Here is a 22962-nt window from a genome sequence, read left to right on the forward strand (position 1 = left end):
TTTTAAAAGACAGAACAATACTCTTGACAACTGCTGCAAATGTATTACCAGCCACTTTTGTCCACAAAACTGAACATACAGTGCACAGTACAAAAATGTTCTGGGCAGAAAATGCTTCATCTAAATTTGGACAGAACTTAACATACTGCAATGCCACTTACTGCTACTACTGTTAATATCCAACAGAATAACCAAACCAACAGCGTGCAACAGATCTTTAATCAGAACAAAGGTGGCAAGAGGGATATGTGGCATTCTCAATTCACTGCATCGAAGGACTACATTTGGCCTTAAGCAAACCCCAGCAATTAAAGCAACCCTCAAAAACACACAGGCAGCTCTCAAGAGCAGTAGTGCAAAGCCGTAGGTAGGTTGTTGCCACAGAGTAGAATTGCTGAAATAGCGATCCTACATAAAGGGCCGTGATGCAGCAAGGGTGAGTCTCAAAAGCAACCTAAGGAACACCTATGAAAGCAAGTTGAGATTCCCTTTCCAGTGTCAATATACACAGTATAATTAATACTGTCTTATTATCACTTATCAAACAGCATCTGCAAACACGAAATCACCAGGCAGGAAATTCACAGGATGTAGTGGTAAGGCTCTACAAGCATGATTCCCAGTGCCTCATACTGAGTTAAGGTAAGAAACATCTCTGCAAATAAAACTCTGCATCCAATTTTGGATTTAATCACATGTTCTTACCATCATTTCTCTTAAGTTCCTCCAACATTGATATTTCTACACATAAAAATAAATAATAACCATCTTCAAAAACTGTATCAAAAGAAAAAAAATAAAGAGTTTACAAAGTGCACATACCACCTCTCAAGAGACAGCTATTTCTGTCATTGTTGAAAATCAATACTGCATGTTAGGAAAGGGCAATTTCAGTTTTTACCTCACCTAGCCATCGTAAACTATTCCTTAACTACTGCACACTGCCTCCTTCTGGGTACCAGAGATTAATGCTGAGGTGGAACATGGGGTCATAGTTGGACAAACTTGACAAAAACTTGAACAGTTTCCTGGTGGAGGCTGCTGAACTGAAAGGAAGGATGGAGGGAAGAGATCCCGCAAAGATTCAGGTATAATCCTTACTTCCCTGTGTGAAACAACAGACTTGACAGTCATGGAAACAAGACTCAGACTTTATTTTCATTGACTCTAGAGCAAATCACAAGCTTTACATGCCTGAAGTTGGCCAACGTGCATACCCCTTGTGAAGCCAGAACAAAGCCAGCCTCTATGCTTCCCTCATATGACCTCATCAGTGGATGCTCAATGGCTGCTCTGCTGCTGCAATTTAGTTCACATTTTGCAGAATACAACTTTGCCTACTTGTACCTCACAGGGCCTAACCAGGAGGGAAAAGAAAATATCAACCACAATACTTCAAAATGCTTATTTCCCATCTCTGGGGGTACTGAAGAGACACGAATGTGGCACAAAGGGACCTGGTTTAGTGATAGGACTCAGCAGATTCGGCTAATAGTTGAACAATCTTTGAAGGTCTTTTTCAATCTCCATGATTCTATGATTTCTCTTATGCTACCCTAGCTAAATCTCTATTGGAGGAGACAAAGAACATTAAGTTTCCAGTCTAATGCATTTTGATCAAAGCATACTCACTATCCCATTGCTTTCTCTCGTAAACCAACTGCCAAGCATCCAGCTGGGAGAGAAATGTCAAAATGTGTTATCTAAAAGGCATTGAAGGTAGGCAATGGCACTTGGATTAGCACAGGAAGATAGTAATGTGACAGAGATGGAGGAGAAAGAGAGGCCATCTGAACTGGTTTTAGCATCTAAACATGCAAGCAAGATCACTGACTTTTAGAAGCCTGAAGTCCCCACGTAACTAATAAGTTGAGCAGAGAAACATCCAGAGAACAGGTCTGGATAATCAAGTCTGATGGCAGGGCTTGGACAGCCCTCAGCATCAGCTCTTCCTGATAGATACTGGCAATAACCACACTATCTAGGGATGTATTTACTGTCTTCACATGAAGTTTTACAGCCCAAGTTGTACTTTTATTTTGCCTTAATGGGTCAAATTATGTTGTCAGAATCAAGTATCAAGGGGGGAAAGACAGTGATGAAAGCCTTGTTGTTACACCACTAGTAGAATCATATCTACAAAAAATACTGTAGTGAAATCTCTTCTTCACTGCAGCATCTTTAGTTATTCAAGTCTGCATGGAGAAATATTTTTAAAACATCAGCTCTCCTGTGTCTGATTAATCAAGATAGGAGTTAATGAATCAGTGTCAAAACTGACTCTGTTTTCCCAAAAACTGGTCTTAGATAAACCACCCATGCACCTCAATATCACAAACATTTATACATATAGAATGCTTTAGCTGGCTCTAACTTTATCTATTTCTGCTCAGCCTAGTAAAGCACGATATGTGATGACACACAGTCATAGGCTATTTGCGCCAATATTTCAGAAACAAGAAATCACATCTGCAGTTAATCATCTCGTGCTTTTTCCAAACCATAAATCATTTTTGCAAAGGAAGAGAAAGAGGATATAACAGCGATAATTAAATGTGACATTTTCCACAAATAAATGCTTTCAACAAACCTGTCGATAACATCACAGAACAGCCAAATTGCTCCAATGTCTATACTGATGACTGTCATTTTTCTGAAGCTCATTTGAGGCAGAGCATGATATGCCCTGTATGCTACCGTAATGCACAATCACCACTGCTAACCTAGGAGGTAATTTCACTGCACTACTCCAAATCCCATCAATGGCCAACAACACTCTCTGCCTTGGCTGAATTAAATTCCCACTTGAAATTGTTCCCTTCATAGACTGAACTGCAGTTGACATCTAGAGACTATTCTTAGCCTGGCCTATGTTTTCAGGTAGAGGCTCAGAGTGAAATTCTGTCCCTTCCAAAAGCTATAGGAGACAGGTGATGCTTTCCAGATGAATCTATTTATCTCATACTCTAACACAGGTCCTAAAAATGGGAGGGAAGCTGGTAGAAGCCGAAGTAGTAAAACACAGACTTCAATTCAAAGCAAGACTAGATTTAGATACAATGCTAGCACTTCTTAGAAAATACCCTTCAAAATTACATAAATGCTTACACTCCATCTTATACTCCATTTTAAGTAAAAGATTTAGCTCAGTTTCCAAATATTTTAGGGTTTTCAATTTGGTGAGGGATAAAGGTTTCAATTTTGGGGTCCATCTTGGTATATTTTTTGTGTCATTATTTTTCTATTTCCAACACCAAAATGAAACAGAAACAACCCCATCAGTCTGCCCACTGTTCCCCAATAACCCTACCTGCAATTTTATCCTGAAGAATCATTAGATTTAACAAGATTTATCTTCTTAAGCCAACTTCCAGCAAATGAAAAATCAAACTTGTGCTCCCACATCAGCTGGCTTGCAGAGCAATAAATAGAAGGCAATTTTGGTGCCAAAGGCAAGTTTTTACTTCCCTTTGAGGATGCAGATACAAAAAAATCTAATTTTGAAAAAAAGACTACAATGATAAAAGGAAGATCATAAAATGTGCGTGCTTGATATTTGTGCTCTACTTTATCAGCTTGCAGCACCTGCTGCATAAGATGAAAAGCAGATTAAAGCTGCACTGAGCTTGCTTCATTGTCCAGTTTGAGCAGGACTGCAGAAGGAAATGAACAGCTGAAGAAGGAAAATGAAGCTGGTTTTCTTGAACAAGCTTCAAGAAAACATTGACATTTGATTCCCAACATGGAATTCTTAAATGCAAACTCCATTTTTAAAGATGACTCAGTAATTTCTGAAAACGAGGGTCTCAAACTGAGAAAAGGTATTACTTCCAATGACTGCTTAAATTCACATCAGAATTTTAGGTGACTTAGGTGACTAACCAGGACTGCTACAGATGAAAAAATTTTAATCTATACTTAGCTATCAGTTTTCTAGTCAGTTCAATCTAGATTTCCTGCAACTTTTACTCTGTGAGGAACAGTATTTCCTTCTCTCTCACCAATTAGATTTTATGGCCTTCTTCACAGAAATCTTTGAATACTGGTGCTTTGACCTGCAGGGAAAGACACATCTTCTGAAAGCTTTTTTTTTCCCCTAGATACTTTATGTAGGGATTATGTTTCCCAATATTCAAATTTGTTTCCTTAGTGCTAATATGATACTGTTTCCAAAATAAGGTATTTGGGGAAAAATACATAAGAAATGTACTTAGAGACTGATTACAAATAGTTCAAATAGGAAGCTATGATCCAATTCTGAGAGATCCAAATGAAATGTTGCTCATTCAGTTTACTTGTCTTCCTCTGTTTCACACCCTGAGCAATTACAAGCCATGCAATTATATTAATATCCAATCTTGCAAACAGACATTTTCTGTCCTTGAAAAAGATTATAATTCTATCTTATTATGTTACTACTACTGTTTGTAATGCTGTGGTAGCCCACACTGATACAAAACAGCATCTCTTCACTTACAACCTGCAAGTCTCCAAAGCACGGCAGACCTAAGCAGTTATAAAGATCACTTTAGGAAACCAAATGGCAAACGTTTGTGGTAAGGAAGATTAATGACTGAATCAGTCAAAATCCACTCTTATTAAATCTACTGCTAACGTTTGGAGGACAGTTGAGGAGAAAAATCCTGCTCTGTTTAATAAATAACATGCACGGGCAAACTTGAACAGGATCCCAGCCCATTCTGAAAAAATTCCACAGTTGTGCAAAGCATCCTGGAACATGCATTAATCCTGTTACTTTACTACACACCCTGCTGAGCCAAGGTCTTAGCTATGGCACAAACCAGAATGTGTCTCACCTCACTGACTCATCAAGTGGGACAGGCATGTAATTCCTTTTGTTCAATGACATTGAAAGATCTTAGATAGAGCTGTCAACTGAAATGAAAAATGTGGTAATATCACACAGTTCTGAAAATTCTTTAGGATTTGTTATAATTTATTTTCATTAGAGACTCTTTGATCACACTGAGCCAAGTCTACTTCTCATACAGTGCACTAAATAACCAAGAGAACGCCTGAACACAGGCACTTCAGACTCCTTCATCTGCTGACTATTTCCATTGTGCAGCTGGCCAGTGAATTGGCCTTAGTGAGCTACTTGGTTCCATGCCTGCCATCCTGCACAGTGCACAGTCCAATGAGCAAACATAAAAAATAAATGTTAGACTTCCAAACATTATGGCTTCTAGTCTTTCAAATAACGAAGCACAGATTCATTCGGAATCTGCATGTACTGAATCGCTCTCGTCTTCTAGGCCATCTTTGACCCAAAAGGAGATATGTAAAACACACTTTACATCCTAAATGGCTACTCAGAGAATTTGCTTGCTCCATGTCCCCTGCCAGCAATGTTTATCAGCTGTACACAACCAGCCACCAGAAGGGACAAAGAAAGCCAGTCCAATCTCTGTAGGAGGTCACATTCTCACAGGTTGCAGGAAAAACATAATCTGTTCAAGAAGTCTGGGTTAAAAATGAGTGCATGAAAGTGCAGAATGTATTAAAATTTCACATAAAGCCTTAATATCCAAGGCAAAGAGTACAACCCTTACCCATTTTCAAATGGGCAAAGTGACATGAGCTGCACACAACTGAAATAAGGACTTGTGCTACCCCTCAGTAGTAGAGAGTCTTTCAGAGTCTACATTTTCCCATGCTGGATCTCAACATTAATATCCCCTCCACAGAAGTTCCAGGACTGTCAATCATCTTCTGCCAGAGAAGCTGCTCTTCTCCTTGTGAGTCCATCCAGTCAACCTCCTTGCCATTACTTATGCCTGGAAATTACAAAGACATTACATATTTTTGCACTATTAGTAAGCAGTTACTTAATACCACTGTTCATTCACTCCAACAGCCTACAGAAAGATGACAAGCACTTTACACTACTGCCTCTGTAGGGAGCTGCTTCTGGATAACACCAGTTTGAAGTGCAACTGGGCTCCACGTTTTTGTGTCTCACCCAATGAAGGAAAGAACTAAATCATAAATGGATGACACATTGCCTCCTCTCCCCTTCCAGTTTCCCAGAACTTCTGTATACTTTTCATACACTCAATAACATTTCTATACCTCGTACATATGAATCACTTGGGGTGGTAAAGAAGGAGAGCAGAATAAGGAAAACAATCATCAATAAGATGGGACCTTACCGCTTCCAGTACTCAAACGAACTCCTCCCAGAAAAATATTACTTGAAAGTGACTCCTTGTCCCACACAGTCAATTCTAAGCAGACATTATGTATATCCCGTGAATTCAAGCCACTGAAAGCAAATGTATGATTCCACTGGGGGTTCACATTCTTCTTTATTATGGGAGTCTTGTGTTTTGTAGCTTTGTTATCATCTGGGAGTAGGTACCTGAGAGACAGAGAAAAGGAAAGCTGAAGATGTAGATAGGATGTCCCACAATACTCATAAAGAATTACAATCACACACAGCTTGAATAAGGTCAGAGACCCATTTCCCACTGTAATTAAATTAAGTATACACCCAAAGTGTGTACGTCGGTTCCATTTGTGCACCATTTGCTGCTCTTACAGTTACAATTTTAGTTATCACCATCAGAAAATGAAATCAAGTCTCCTTGTCCCATGCCTTTCATTTTTTTCCTATATAAAAATATTTTTTATTTCCATGTGACACATACAGTCATTAAAATGTTGGCTAGAATGGGAGGACGGATGAGATGGCTTCACAGCAGCCCTCTCAAAGCAGAAAAGAAGGTCTTCTCAAATGAAACAGAAATGACTGACAAAGAAGGAACTCTAGAAGTTTATCACCTATACCTATGTGGCCTTACTGAGAAAAGAAACATCAATACTGTGAAACCTGAAATTTATTTCATATTTTATTTTTAGTGAAGAATTCCTTTAGTGAAAGAAATAGTGCAGATCAGACTACTGCAGTACCTCTACTGGTTCATGGCAACTTGACACATGACAGACAACCAGTCAATAGTGCAAGGTAAACAGAGGCCAGTTCCACCACACTGAATGATCTATGTCAGCAAGAGCTGACACCACTAAGAATATATCACAGAATTATTGGCCACACATTGCTACTGCTAATGTAAAATAACTTTGACAATATTTTCTCCCTGAGATCTGCTGCAGGCTCCATGTTGAAACAAGCCTTAATGGGGTCAGTCTATTTTTCAGTAAAAGGAACTATACCTTTTACTGGAAGGAAAACAGATAGTGTGGAAGAACAAATGCTTATATAGAATAGTTAAAACTTTTTCAATATGAAGTATACGAGCTTAGTGAAAGTTCAAATCAGACTGACAGATCAAGACAAATTCTCAGCTCTTCCAACGAATGAAGGGCAGGATTTTTGATATGGACACTTGAAGAAACAAGACTCAAATAATCACTAGTGAACTATACATCTAAAATTTAGCAATTCTGAAAGCTACCACTGAGAGCAAAAACCAGGAAAGAAAAATGTTTTAAGCTATCCATTATTTCTTTAGTTTACTGAAAATCCAGTATAACGAGACCTGTATAATGAGACATTATGCTCATTTTATTCAATTACAAGTACACCTTGTATGTAGCATTTTCTATATACTCTGACAGTCCACCAAAAGTACTGTTTATTCAATAAAAAGGTCATCTTGAACGTAACGCCTGCTATTTATTTCCATGGAAATTGCAACAGAGACAAAGAGTACAATAATGCTATGTGATAGAGCAAATTCTCAGCTCCTCTCATAAAAATGTGTGTTTCAATTTGCTGGAAATGTAAAGGTTACTGTTAGATCAGGTATCATCTCCAGTGTATGAACCTCACTTTCCATGTTCTTAATTCCAAGAGTGATGAAAATTCCCCTACCTCTCTCTGCTGACTCAGTGGAAGTGGTTTATTTCACCAAACTATATTCTTTGTTCTTTAACAGTGCGCACGTGAGGACAATGAATATGCTTTAATGTAGTAAGTGACACAGATTACATACTGTTTCTTGTGTGAGTCTAGATAGGCTGGTATTTAAGCACTGGGACAACTGAGACCTCTCTGTCCTTATCCAACACATCCTTCACCATCCCATTTCAAAGTGGCAGCTGCTTTTCAGTACTGACTTTCCACACACACTTACACAGATACACTGGGGGGAAAAAAAAGGTTAAAGAACTATATAATGCAGCCAATAAATAACAGGGCAGAAAAAGCTACTGACCCTTTCACAAACGTGTCTGATGTGCCTCCTGATTTCACTGCTGTTAAATTCTTAGCTTCTTTGATGACGACTTCTAATATACCTCCAGAGAGCGGGTGATTGTCTCCCTTTTTTCCTTTCTTAAAGCTCTTCTTTCCTACACACACAAAAGAGTTGCAATATCGTCATCAGCAGAAACCATACACTACAAAACTGATTTGGAAACTTAAATTCTCATGGCTGGATTCTTTTACTCATTTCCTTCAATGGGTTTAAAGGATTTCTTATAGCAGATTTTGATTCTCTAAGGGTATAGAAACTGAAAAGGCAGGGGCAGGGTGTCGTATGTGAGGGGAGCCTTCCTGAATGTAATTATTTGTGGATTACTATGCTGAACAGAAGGACCTGCATGTGCCATAATTCCAATCCTCCTTTCAGAATCCAATTCCACCACTGACCTTACGGAAGCCAAACATCCCAAAGAAAAAAAAATCTGTCCCAAAATTTAAAAATGCAGAAATATACTGTGTGCATTCCTATTGTAAGGATACAGGGTTCCTCAGAGACAGTGAGGAAGGACATGTGCTCACTGACACACTACTGCATTTAAACAGCTACATGAGGACACACGTTACTTGCTCCTGCTGTGGATTCTAAGGTATGTATCAGCATGGATCATTTACACTGATTATGACTGGAAACATAAGGAAAAGAAGAATAGGAATGATGTTAAACTGTTACTATTTAAAAAAAATGCAAACAGTACATCTACACTTTCTGGACAGCGATTGGCTTTCAGAGAGAAAACCTTAGATTACTGCAAACAGAGGGAATGTTATTTGTCAAGAAAAAAAAAAAGAAAAAATAGTACGTCTATCAAATCCTAATGCTAAACAGCAACACTGTCAATAAGAAAGAATTCCTCCTGGACTACCTGCAGCCTGTAAAACCATGTATTCTCAGGTGCAATCTAGTGGGTTTTGTCGCTTCAGAAAATTATCCCTCACTCATTACTAATAAGAATAATGGTTTACCCTAAGCCATTAAAATGATATTTTACAAGACTGAATTACTGGTGTAATGCAGCAAAACTGAACAAAAGTAAACTTAAAATGATATAGGCAAGTTTGTGGCCAATTAAGCAAGAACTAAGGGAAGTCTATTACTCTGATCTGCTATAGCACTATTCTACAACTTGTTGAACAAAGAACACAAGGACTATGGTTCAGAAGATTTGTGTGTATGCAGCTGTCCCTGGTCATACTGTTGAGTGTCTTAGCCTTTTCTAACTAGGACACAGCCACACATCAACACTTTACTGTGCACGCTCCTCTTTGCCTTCCCTCTCCTTAAGTCCAATGTAACACAAGAGGACAGAGGGGAAACTTAACTTATGGTTCAGAATTTACACAGATAAAGACAACTAATATATTAAAGCCTGATTTAAATTTCCACTAATTTCATGTCTTCATACTAGCTGAGGATTTTTAATACTGAGGGATGTTATCGTAAACTGTCACTGATGATTGTTTTACCTTGAAACTGCCCTAGAGGAAGCATCAAGTTTATCTCTGGGGGAATGTAACGTAAAACAACTGTCAGTTCTCCTTTATACTGAAGCCCAGCATCTGTTGCAACCTCCACCTGAAAGCAAAAAATAAATAAATGAATAGCCCCCAAACATAAATCCAGCTAAAGCTAATCACTCATTTTTGCTGTTTGATTTTAACTTTGTTGTATCAATAGTGTTTGAACTGCTTCTTAAACAAATCAAGGTCACACGGCAGTAGACACTATACAGTGAACATACACAGGACAGAGAGATATCTAGCACGAATGAGTGAAACAAACAAAGAGAAAACTCAAATTCATTTATAGAAACATAATCTGCTAATTTAAGATGACATTCTCTTGCCCTTACTTATCCCAAAGAGGTTTTAATCCATAATAGACTTCATGCATTTTACAAGAGTCGCTCTTGAGTCACTGCTGGAACAGAGGTGTGGGGAACCACTGCAGGGGAAGAGAACTCCAACAGCTCTCCAACAGAAAACTGTGAAAACTAAGGTTATCTCCTGCACCTTTTTATTTTAAAACATTTGATCTTGCCTAAGAAGAGCACATCCAGGATACTTTAAAAAAGTACCAAGATGGCACCAGTGTCTGATGCCAGTTGCTACAACAAAGGTCCAAAAAGAAAACCTGTAGTAAATGCTGTATATGTATGTATAATTTTAATAACAAGAAATCATCATTTAAATTTTGTCAGTAGGGCAGCTCATTTAAAGTCTCAACTACATAGGTTTTGCATCAGTTTCCCATAAAGGCCACAAGGATTATTTTTCTGTTATACTGGGGGACAGATGATGGCATAAATTCTCACATCAGGAACAGTTTGCCAACCTTCCCTACAAACAACGTGGCTCTAGACTCTGATTCCTTCTTTAACCACAGAATTATTTTCTTTTTCTGATTTAATCATGCTCCTCTTGAAAATAGGTGATGTTGTGCTCATGTCTCCAGCATTTTCACTAAAGCTGCTAAATGATACAAGATAAATAATACTTTGTAATAAAACCCACAGAATGTCTCACTGCCATTTCTTTCTCCATCATGCAGTTTATATGACAGAACAGCACATAACTTGCTGTTACCATAACTTACGTGTTACCCTGTGCATTTTTCTTTTAATTTAAAATACAATAATTTAGCTTTCAGAAGAAATATTATCTTTGCTGAACAACAATCTTAACAGTATTTTAAGTTCAGAAACATTATTTATAACGACTTAGGAGTCAGACAAGTCCAATTTTGCATTTTATTTCTTTGGTTAAAAAAAGAACAAATCAAGTATGAAAGTCCTTGTAATGGGTTTAGAAAAAATCAGACAAGACCTTCTAGTTGGAAAGATTTAAATGCTTAGCATCTCATTACTATTTTTCCCAAGCAGGAGCTCCTGAAGACTTTTTTTCATCTCCAAACAAGGCCCCCAGACATTGAAATAAGAAGAAAAAGAGATTACTGCATGAAAAAAAAACCTCTCAACTTCAATCAAACTCTGAGCAAAACAAACAGAGGATGCATATCTTACAGTAGCAGAAGAGTTGGTTCTAAACTAGATCTAACACCAGCAAGGGATACACCAGAGATGTGGCAGATGTTCATTCTACTACAAGAGCAGAGCCAACGTGAGCAAACTATATGATATAAGTTGGGTGAGGGTCATGCAAGCTTGTAAGAAGGATGGTATAATCCTGGCCTGGATGCTAAGCTGACTGAAGCAGATTTGCCATCATAAGGCAGTTTCTTTTCCTGGTATCTTCTGTTTCATTTGGGCCATAAAGGAACAGATGCTGATCACTCTTACTAACAAAGCTAAACTAGCAAACTGGAGGTGATCTTCCTTGCTGGTTCTAAAGTGTGAGCTGTCCACATGTTAAGAAGAGACCAAATTCTTAATGTATCTTCTGTGTTATTGCTTACTGAAGTATACATTTGATGGCTTACATGTAAGACCCAAAAAAGGTCATGCCTGGAAATTATACAGCAATCAGATTATACTGTCATTTGTGGGAAATAAGTCAAGCAGCCCCTCCTAAAGCCCCAAATATAACACTAATGTATAATGAGAATGAAACAAATAAGTTATCCAAGTCTGTCTCTATATTATCTGCAATACAATCTCAGATTTTCCTTTATCAAGAAAAAGAAACTTTCTGAAATAGCAATCTAAACCACTACAATTCCTGGGGATTCTGGCTGCTGCAGGAGCAAGCAACTCAGAAACCTTTAATCCTCAACCTTAAAATAACAATTTGAATCTCTTACAAAAATACATACCTTTGCCCTTGCCAAAGGGGTGTTCAAAAGACCAAAGTCATCCTGTCTGCAGCTAAGTACAGTGAAAGTCCTATTTCATAAACTAACTGATTTACCTGCTGAGAAGCCTCATCTTAAACCTTCCTGGATGGGGGGATTGAGAGATTATAAGTCATTTTGTTACACCTGAAAAGAGTGAAGAACTTTGAACTGAAGCAGAAAAAGTCTTTTTCCTTACTAAACTGCTGAGGGCTGGACTGGAATAGTGGTAGAAAAATCAATTAAATCCTTTCCTCAATCATTTTTCCACTGCAGTTTGCAGCAAAATGAACATATAGTTTATTTAAAAGGTGTTTCTTGGTGCTTTTGTTCTTTTTTTTTTTTTTTTTTTTTAAGTAGCCAACAATATATACTGTTCCTGAAGTCTTCATGAAAATGAAAATCTTATGTTCTGACTGAATAAAACACAAAGGCATGATTTTCACCTCCATATTAAACAATCATAAAGTCATCGTTCTATAAATATGTTCCAAAGAAAAAATAACTAAGCCTCACTAAATTTGCTTCTCGGTGGTTTCATTGGTCCCTGGAAACCCTTACCTTGGGCTGAAGCACAAACCACTCATCGCCCTGATTTTCAAAGTTCCAGGAATCAAATGGAATTTCCACTTCTCCAAGAAAGCTGTTGCGTCCAAATCTGTCATAGTGCCAGACTGAAAGCTGCAGGGTCCTGGTTTCTAGCTGCGTATGACTGATGACATACTACCAACAAACAACAACAAAAAAAAAAACAGAAAAAGAAACCCTCAAAATAAGCATAAATAATAGTTTCCATGGAGCCTTTTACAGTAATAGCTAAGTTTTGTGAAACCCGCAGCAGCTAATAAATGAAGCATGAAAGAGAGATTTGTTTGCTTTGCAAAGACGACTTCAATAGCTAGAAATCTCACAGGAAGCTGTTAAACCTAACTCTTTTCTCTGTATTACTTACTGCGTATTTATGGCTGTAAAGTAAATAACAACGTTTAAAACCATCAACCTGTTAATTCCTTACAGCTTATGTAAAGGAAGCAGTTCAATACCAAAGTTTAGTTTGTAAGAAGAAACCCCACTGATTCTTTCATCACTAAGGAAAGGCTGCTGGACACTGCATTCTAGAAATAGTGTTCTCTTCAATTCTATCTTTGTAACTTCGGAATCATTGTTCTGAAAACAAGTAAAATTGTATCTGTAACGTGTTCACCAAAATGTCTCAGTCTCGGCAACACAGTTCGTTTTGAAAGTTATTAAAAATCCTCAGAGGAAACATCATATTCAAATATATAGAGAAAACTATAAACATCTGGAATTCTATCTCCGCTTTTAGTATAAAAAAAAAAAAAAAAGCCAATTAATTCCATGATGTTCACCCTTCTTCAAGTGTTAGTTGAGGAAACCCAGATGTCTTCTTTTTGTTTGCTCTCGGTGCAATGTCTGGACACAGATATATTCTCCAGAATCTGAAATGGTGAAGCGGGTTGGCTAGCCATGTCAGTAGGCTATTAAAGTATACATATGTCTACACTGCTTACTCCTAGATGCCAACTATGAGAACAGCAATATTCAGCAATAATGGAATAAATATGCAAGACAAAAGATAAAGACAGATACATACATACGTACATATTTTTAATGATAGTAACAGTTGCAGCAAATAAATCTAGCTCTTGCTTACCATCCAGCAATTCTAGTAAATCCTTTGTGTCACAATTTCCATTTTCAGCAAGCTGCTGGGTCTTATCCCTGCAGAGCTCCCTACTAACAAACACTTAGCACTAACTATGAGCTCTGCCAAATAGAGTCTAACACATTTTTTCTTTTTTTTTTAATTTTAATTTTTTAATCTCTCCACTGCAGGCAAGAAATAACTTTACTATAAACTATTTAAAAATGAAGCTAAATAGGAGACTCTCCCCTGGCAAGCTGCCTGGACAGACCAAGGTAAGTCTACAAAATGGTTTTGTAGCCAGGTTAGGCCAAGAGTACAAGCCAGAGAATACGTATTAGCCTCTCTTATAAGAATTTATTTAAAGCATCACCAAAATTCCCTCAAAACTCTTTCAGGAGAATCTGAAAAGAGTGTCTGGCTTTATGACAGCTGGCTGGGATGACTCCAGTCAGTTGACAGGAAGCAGAATCACCAAGAGTCTGTGGTCTAGATGCCAGGCAGCTCATGGAGAACACAAAACCTTTCCAGCTTGTGTAGGCTGGACATGAGTAAGAGGTGGGGATGGAAAGAAAATGGGCATTCTGCTCAACCAGTCCTGCAGGAAGTAGTCTCTTGTTCTCTTTTGCAACATAAAATGAACTTTTTAGAGATGCAGCCAGTGAAGCTGTTGTTGGCATTTTACTACTGAAGTCGGTTCTGCTTTAAAAATAAAGAAAAATCTCCACAGAAAATCACATTTTACTGAAAGAGGTTATCTTCTCCTAGAAATCAGTTAGGAAGTTTCAAGCTATCTCTGTCTCAGCATCAGTTGTTGATGGAGGGCTTGTAAAACCTCTAAGGAGTGTTTAACTCTGAGATCACGTTAAATGGGAACATCAATAGTTTGATAGAGACCTACAGAAATTAACAGAAATCTTACCTGTGAAGAAGAGAACCAAACAAAAACAGCTCCTCAGTGCTGAAAGTAAGAAATTACAACTCGCACAATTACTATATGTTTTGCTTTATTTTCTTTCTGAAGCATCGTTTCCAAATCCTAATTCCTGTACAGGAGCATTTATAGAGAATGCCTACAAACACAAGTGGAACATTCATCACAGCCTATGGGAGAGAGAGCGTTCTCACCTTCAGCGTTTCATTAAATTCTGGATTGGTGCTGTTACTCTTAATTTTGGTCTTGCGTTTACTTTGGCGGGACTTATCAGGCAGAAGGTATGCCTTGACGTATCTGTGGACCAAGCAGTAAGTTATTAATGAGGAATAAAAACAAAAAATCTGAGCAAGGACCTGCCACTGCTGCATGAGCAACAAGTATGAGGAAATGAATTTCTGCAGTCTAAACAATGTATGTATGTAACCAGCCAATATGTGAAACATGGTAAGGTATGGTCTTTCTCTGCAAACACAGCAGTGCTGGTCCTATAGGATCAGAATAACACAACTGCTTAAGGGTTAAATCAATTCAATAATTCTCAGAAATACAGAAAACTTTCCCAACATTTTCCCTTGCGCAGTACTATGACTCTTGACTAGTTATATATCACAGTGTACATCCAAAAAACAGCTGAGATTGAAAAAAAAACATATCTGACATAAAACAGGATTAGAGATGATACTATTAATTCCTCATCTATGAGAACTGACATAATATACTGAAAACTATAATGTGAATCCCAGAAAACACTGTCCTAGCAAAGTTAATCTACTGACGCACACCACAAAGCTATTTCCCTCACTCCCTCCAAAACATTCTTCTATAGTTTAGCTTTGCTCCTAGGAGTAAGAAATCAATTCAGCCTCCCCATTAATTCCTGCTTTTGCCCTTTTGCAGAGAATACTAGCAAATAAGTTGATAATTTAAGTAACATTGTTTCCTCAGAACACCTGCACACTACACTAAGAAACATAATGAAAATGTATTTTCCATAGAGAATCCAAAAAACAGCCACCACCAAAATGCTGGCCTGTAGCAGGTTATGTCATTACTGACTACAGCGTGTGATGTGTTGGAGAACAGCCCTTGCAGGGCCTAAAAAGCAAATTGCGTGTGCTTACGGATCAGTCCTTTGTTTTTTCTCATCCACAATGGCCAGGTTTCTGCAACTCTTCACCAGGATGTTGAGAGCACCTGTTTTGTAGCTGTAGTTGATTTGCAGAAGGATTTCACCACTGACCTTCACGTTGCTATAGTCACCAGTTTCACTGTATACGCTCAGCATGCTGTTAATGCTGGTCTGGATGAGAAGAGAAAAAGGACTTAGAAGCTTACAAAAAGTACGTTGTCTAGAATCTGCTTTTCATAGGGTCACAGATACTCTCACTTGTTAAGACTTGCTTTGAAAAGAGATGGAAGAAAGAAAAGAATACCACTGGCTTATATTTGATGTAAAGGGAATAAGAACTATAACTAATAGCTTATTTATCTAGACAGTTTATGTTTTTTACACGCAGGACTCAAATCTACTTATAAACATGACTAAATGTAAATTCTCACCACTGAATTCATGCATGAGCTAAAGAGCAGTCAACCTACATCAACTGTAAGCTCATATAAGCTCCAAGCAGACAAAAATCAACTCTTTGGCTCAGCTGTCCAGCTAATCCTTGTTGAATACCATGAGATAACTGCTGACAGAACCATTAGAAAGAGCTCTAAAGATGATTCCTTAATGAAAATGGTGTAAATACACACTTGATTAAAGTGACACCAACCTCTCATTTGCATTTCTAAAAGAATTAGCAAAATTCAATACCCACCATTAGTGCAATTTTCCTAAAGCAAAAAAAAAAAAATTAGTAAAAATCCCACAAAATCTTCCACTGTGTAATATACCACACCCTGATTTTTTTTTTTTAATTTATTTTTTCTATTTTTTTGCTGCTGTCCTATGGAGTATTGCAACAGGAAAATCCTCCTCCAAAAGATTTCACTTAGAAAAGAATTAAATGTTTAAAAGAAAATTGGAGCAATATGCGAAGACATTCTCAGAAGAAAACGTTCAACAGATTTCTAGTCTTTGAAGATCTCTTTGAGATCGCTCAAAGAGCTGCATAACGATACAAATCCCACTACATAAAACTGTGCAAGACATACAGATACAGTTTCCAACTCAGAGGGAAAAAAGAGAGAAATCTTCAAAGTAAGTTAAACAGAGGACTGCAGAGAACTCACAGTATCACCGTCTGTTTCAGGCACATTTAAGAAGTTCCATTTTCTGTCAGAGCCTTCTGGGAAGTTCTTTAAAGAAAGCAGTGCAAAAGGTCAACAGAAAAGAGCATTAGATAGCTGCAGTAAGAAAGAATAAATGCAGTGATAATGCATTACCTACACAGACAGGTAAATGCAATTCATGTCACAAAGCCACAGCAAGAAAGAAGGAAAAAATATTGCCAAATCAGAGACATGCAAAGTGTTTTCCAAATACTTCAAGTGCTGAAGGACACATGGCTCAAGGTGATTAAATAGAAATGAAGTTATCTGCTGTCTCAAAAAGAAAAAAATTTAGATTTGTATCAGACTGTAGTTGGATGTGCCCCAGTTGCACCTCTGTGAACTCAGTTTTTACTTAGGCTAGTCAAAAGGTAAACCGTCCTGTATTGCAGCACTGCTGTCTTTGTAAACAGCAACAACAATAACAACAACAACAAAAAAAGCAGTTTCTCTGAGGAGTTTGTAAGTACAGATGGAAAAAATATGCATAAATGTTTAAGCGTGTCACTGGGGGGAAAAATACAGTTACAGAATACTGGGGAAAACACTTTGCAGTGTCTGTTTATTTGAGCAATACCTGAAAGTCCCCACAATGAATTCATGGGAAACTACATCCTTCCCTGGCAGCTACAGGAAGGAAGAAAGAACAGAGTCCAGGAGAAGAAACAAAAAAGAAAATAACCATCCATATACCCATCTCAAAAATCTAATAAGGTTACACCAATGTGGCCAGAGGGAATATCTGTTCTCTTGAACCCAAATATCCTTTTTGTTGATCTTGAAGTATACTGGCAGCAAGGAAAAAAACAACCAGGAAATCCTAAACACATAAATGACCTCTGACCTTAGAATCTATGCAAATGCAATTTCTGAACTGCTTAGAAACTGCAATATGACACATTTGTCTTCTTTCTGCACATTCTGTTCTGTGGAAATTACAACAGCCTTTACACACGCTAAACGCAACGTCCCTAGGAAATCTAATCATTTTCCGGTTGCATAAGTAGTAAACAAGCACTGCACATGAAGGTTGCTTAGCCTCATTTTAGTCCATCACTATGAACTACACTTGTTCTGAATCTTATCTTACTAGAGCAGGAAGGCACAGGAACAAGTCAGTCTTAATGACGTGATAGGTCTTGACAGCCACACATTGATGTGCTTAGGAAAGGAATCAGTGAAGGATGCAGGGAAAGCTAAATAAACTGTTCATGTATTAGTTTTGGAAAAACAGAAAGAAAACATCATAATGCTAAGCTACAATTCCTGTTTAATGCCATTTTTCATCCCTATTTTTGCTCACCCATCATATAAGTAGATGCACAGCATTTTTACCTTCTGAAATATTTCCTTTATTTCAAATGCTTAGTGTTAGAGTACCCTTGCCATACTTTTAATTCTCATATTTAAAAAAAAATGCACTTGAAGCCTATTGTTCACTAACAACATTACTGCGATGTGACATAATAATCGTACGTAGTCATTTGACAGACAAGTAAAATACAGGGAAAAAATTGTATGAGGCAGAAGGCTCAAAGGCATATAACAAGAAGAGAAAAGGAAAAAAATACAAGAGAGAATGAATGTTAATAACTAATAATACAAACATAAAGAAGCCACAATGAACCTGTAATACTGACACGTTCTTCAAGAGAGTAGTAACTGGCCTTTCAAAATTTCTCCATTAGCACTGCATGCAGTAACATTAACAATCACTTTAGGGTGAGTACAAAGAAATAAGAGCATTGAGATGTGAGATTACCTCAAACCTCCAGCAGCAGCAGAGCTGCACTCTTGCTTAGGAAAAGGTCAAAATGGACTCTACATAAAATGAATTGGATGAAATCCAATGTACAGGCAGAATACTGCCTACAGAACACAGAGGGAAGGATCGCTAAATAGAGTTCCTCAATTAATGGGATGAATTGAGAAAGCACTTAAGTGCTTGCAATCTTCCTACCAATATTCAGAGGAAAGAAAAACAATTCTGCCTGTAAAATCATTGGGGCCAGCAAGGATTGGAGACAATGAGTCATAGTCAGCCTCAGAGAAGTGGATTTTATTAGACCAATATCAAACAAGCCACATTTCCTCCGGCCTGATTGGTGTGACGTGCCACATATCTCTGTTGTAGCTGCTTCTGCAAATTACACAAATTGAAAGGGAAAAAAAGGTCTGGACATGGGCAGAGCTGAGATACCAAAATGTTCTCCAGGGACACTTCTCTCAGCCCTTTGCTGTCCTCAGATAAGCCCAAGTTTGGGTTCAGCCAACACCATCTCTTTGGGATCAAGAACTAAAACGTGCATTCCCACAGCTCTGACTGCAGGAAGACTAACGGGAATACAGTCTGAAAAGAACAGTTCACCAATCAGTGTCATGGACCATATTTTCTCTTCCCTTTTAGCATTAGACTCCCCAGCTATCCATTCTCTTCAACTCTCTCACGCTCTATCTGTTGTTTGTTGCAGCCTACTGCTGTTCTGTGTGCTGGCCAGAGCTATTCTCAGCACAAGGCATAAAGAACAGTGGCTAGATAATGCTCCAAGACATCACTAGAGATGAGATGCACACATTCTGAGTGTCAGATACCAGTAATACACACACACTACTATAAATACTACTAGTATTTATAAACTAGACATGTTAAAGACTATTCCTATTAACTGATCTCTATCACAGTGAATAACTGACTGTAAAAAGAGCTGCATAAGACTTGTTACGCTAATTTTGTTGCATGCCAAGCATTCGTAACAACCTGAAAATGCAACCATTCAAAACCAACAGCAAGTTGCAACAGATAACCAAAAGACTCAAACATGTGATTTAGGTTATACAGTTTGTGGGCATGACTAACATAAAAAAAATTACCACAGTTACTGTACAAGGTAGAAAAGCTGGCCCCCACCAGAACCCCCCAAATATCTCCTTCCTCACTGTGAAAAGAAATACTTTTTGAGATTGAGGTGGTGAAACAGTCCTGTCACAGATAATGGAAGAATGAATATTTGTGTCCCAAGAACTTTAGCATTCAGAAAGCAAAATAAGATGGAAGAACACACCACGGCTTTGTTCTACTTATTTCAAACAAATTAAATGCTCCTCTGGAAAGCTGAGTCGCCACATGCTGCAAACATCTATGGCTTGCCTTCTCCAAATATTAGCTTGGCAGCAACCTGAATGTGTGGACAAATCTGTTGATGGATAAAGGTTGTCTCTTCCCACAGGTGCTGCAGAGATGTCTCAGCTCTGAACAGTGGAAAAATCTTAATAGTGAGAACACTCTATCTAAAAGCTAAAGGATGTTCCTCGACTGTAGGATGAAATGGCCAGGAAAACTACTAAAATATAAACTGTAATGCTTCTAAGTAGTACAGTGTCTATTTTGAAGGAATAATGGTCTGATAGGAAAGGAAAAAAACAAATTTTCTACTCGAGATCTTACTCTTGATAATCCACTTGTCAGATGTCCACGTTTCCTTGAATAACGAGAGGCCACGATGTCATCAATATCTTCTTCTTCATCCAGAGAATCCTAAATGAGAAAGAAACGTGCAATTCAGTCATTGTGTTCTCCACTGTATTTGGTCAGCCTCTGTCCCCTGACATTGTTTCACATATTTTCTGCTTTGGCAAGATGGTACAGGATGCATTTAGAATTCTAATCTCCAGAGGAATTTTGACTAACAGCAAAAAAAGAGGCCATTAGATTTCAGGTTTCAACTGCTTAAAAAAATGGAAGAAATGACACACACATTCGCTATCTTATTCTGTAGACGTATAATTTTGCATCCTCAATAACTGTTCACATAAAAAAAATCTTGCATTAAAATAATGCATTATTGCAATAATAATTAGAAAAATTGCAAAGAAATCATCAGTTGCACACCTTCATATATATATATGGATGAAACCTAATAAGCAAGACTGAAATCTAACATCCTTAGCTCATATCCAGGAAGAATATTATTTTTTAAATACAGCAATAAAGTAAAACCTAACAAGAAACTTAGTATCTGGCTGATAGGCCTAGTAGGATTCTTAACTCGAAGCAAAAATTACAGGGAAAAAAGTCATCTTCCATTCTATTCAGAGTAGCTGGAAAATTTCAAGGATCTCCTTAAGCCTCATGGCAGGTATTCTGTTTTTATGGAAGCCAAATGTACAAATCCTTCATATCTGCTTTGCAGCTATACAAGCCTCATATGGTGACCTACCTCACTGTTGCACAACCATTCTCTATATCTTCTAAACTAAAGAGAGATCACACAGACTTCTATCCTAATTAGGAAGAAGAGCAGAAAAGAAATGCTGCTGGAGAGTTGAACTGTCAATGTTTATTTAAAGATCTGCAAAGTGTTCATTATTAGTATGCATAAAACTAGCTGTTACTTCTCTAATCCTTTGCTCCAGTTACTGAAATGAATCAGCTGAAAGCTATCCAAAATTTTCTATTACTACTTTCCAACCACAATCATGCACATTTAATGTTGAGCAAAGGGAAATGAGGACAAGCCATCACTTTATTTGGGACAAAAAATTACATACTGAAGCAAAAAAAACCCTCTTAGCTTCATGGTTTTACAATGAGCCTCCTCTGATGGTGTGTTTCCTTTCTTTTCTATTCGGGCTCCACTGCAGAATAAAACGTCATGGATACTTCACACCGTAAAGAAAATGTCCATAAAGACCCAGGCACAACACAGTACACTATTCTCATGAGAAACACTGTTGAATCCTTCAAAAGTAAATAAATTAATTAATTCAAAAAATAAAATAAACAAGCACTCATCACTTCTACTCTCCTTACTGACTTTAGAATTCAAGTGACACAAAAATATGAAAATGACACCGGAAAGGTGTTCTTTCAGCCAATGCATTAAAGAGAAGTAATTCTGGAAATACAACCCTACTCTTTCCTTTACACTGTTGTATACACATATGTGGTGTTAAAAATCAAGTGCTGAATTTTGACTGGTGAATAATTATGCACAGGACAAATGATAGTACCATCTTCATGGGATGTTTAAGGTTTAGACACTCAATTGTTGACAGCACTTCCGTGATACGGAGTTGTAGAATCACAGAATACCCTGAGTTGGGAAAGACCCATAAGGATCATCAAGGCCAACTCCTGGCTCCACACAGCACCACCCAAAATTCAAACTCTGTTTGAGAGCGCTGAGTCCTAACAGTAAGTAGGTGATCACCAATTTTTGTCTGCAAGCGGATATATAAATTTAAAACAAATGGTTACCATTAAACATAAGAGCTTAATTCCTTTTCCACTACAATGATTATGTTTCTCAGTAGGTGTTACAGAACAGTAGCTACATAATTGATTAGTGTTATTAGCTTATATAAGCCTATTAAAGTTAGAGCTGGAAGGACACTAATCTCGCTGTCTCCAGTGGGGGTTATAAAATGCACATTATCCAATTCGTTCTAATAAAGCAGCTGAGCATGTAATGAACACTACTTGGTCAGGAATTCAATGCATACCTCTCAAGATAAGGTGCACACATAGCTGAGTGCAGCACTAAGTATTTAGCTGGCTTCTTGAAAAATACCACAGCATGCAGCTTTCTGATCCTTTCCCACTTCCAAGAGTAAGAAGAACACCACCACTCAGTCTCTATCTCTATATGTAAGTGGTGCTATTGATAAAGCTGGGAGCAGAGCAGCTAATATACCTTTTTCCACCCTTCCAGCTGGCAATCTGTTTTTCTCATTAATGTGTGGCATCTCTCACACCACTACCATCAGTTCCCATCACCTACAAGAGACCAAAGGACCTCAGCTAGGTCCACCAGCCAGCCAAGATGAAGGAAGTCGTAATTCTTCTCAGACTGAAGGAACTGTTGTTATTTTCATCAGATAGTCTTATTTTTGTCTCTTATATCAAAACAAAACTAAACTCTAGCAGGAGTGTAACAATCTCAAAACAAAGCATTCATATGCAATCTAAGGCAAGACACTGAAGTAGTCCCATGAGTCAAACTACCTAAAAAAATATGCTGAGATGCAATCTGACATTTCATTTA

At 37.8% G+C, this 22962-nt stretch overlaps 1 protein-coding gene across 3 annotated transcripts in view; it reads right to left on the minus strand.

The window, feature by feature from the left end:
* Positions 1-22962, minus strand: part of SYTL5 (synaptotagmin like 5) — a 77284-nt gene continuing 54322 nt past the window's right edge. For 2 of the 3 annotated variants that reach the window (XM_090123884.1, XM_090123877.1), the window contains exons 10-18: positions 20364-20453; positions 16880-16945; positions 15763-15941; positions 14833-14935; positions 12600-12761; positions 9716-9824; positions 8202-8337; positions 6174-6382; positions 1-5798 (exon numbers count right to left, since the gene is read on the minus strand). In XM_090123884.1, coding sequence (XP_089980010.1) covers positions 5656-5798; positions 6174-6382; positions 8202-8337; positions 9716-9824; positions 12600-12761; positions 14833-14935; positions 15763-15941; positions 16880-16945; positions 20364-20453 — 1197 coding nt within the window. In that variant the 3' untranslated portion in view covers positions 1-5655. The remainder of the gene's footprint in view (positions 5799-6173; positions 6383-8201; positions 8338-9715; positions 9825-12599; positions 12762-14832; positions 14936-15762; positions 15942-16879; positions 16946-20363; positions 20454-22962) is intronic. The other variant, XM_031594568.2, reaches the window with a different exon arrangement.

Source organism: Phasianus colchicus, chromosome 1 (genome assembly GCF_987193195.1).
Source record: "Phasianus colchicus chromosome 1, bPhaCol1.hap1.1, whole genome shotgun sequence".
NCBI lineage: Eukaryota > Metazoa > Chordata > Aves > Galliformes > Phasianidae > Phasianus > Phasianus colchicus.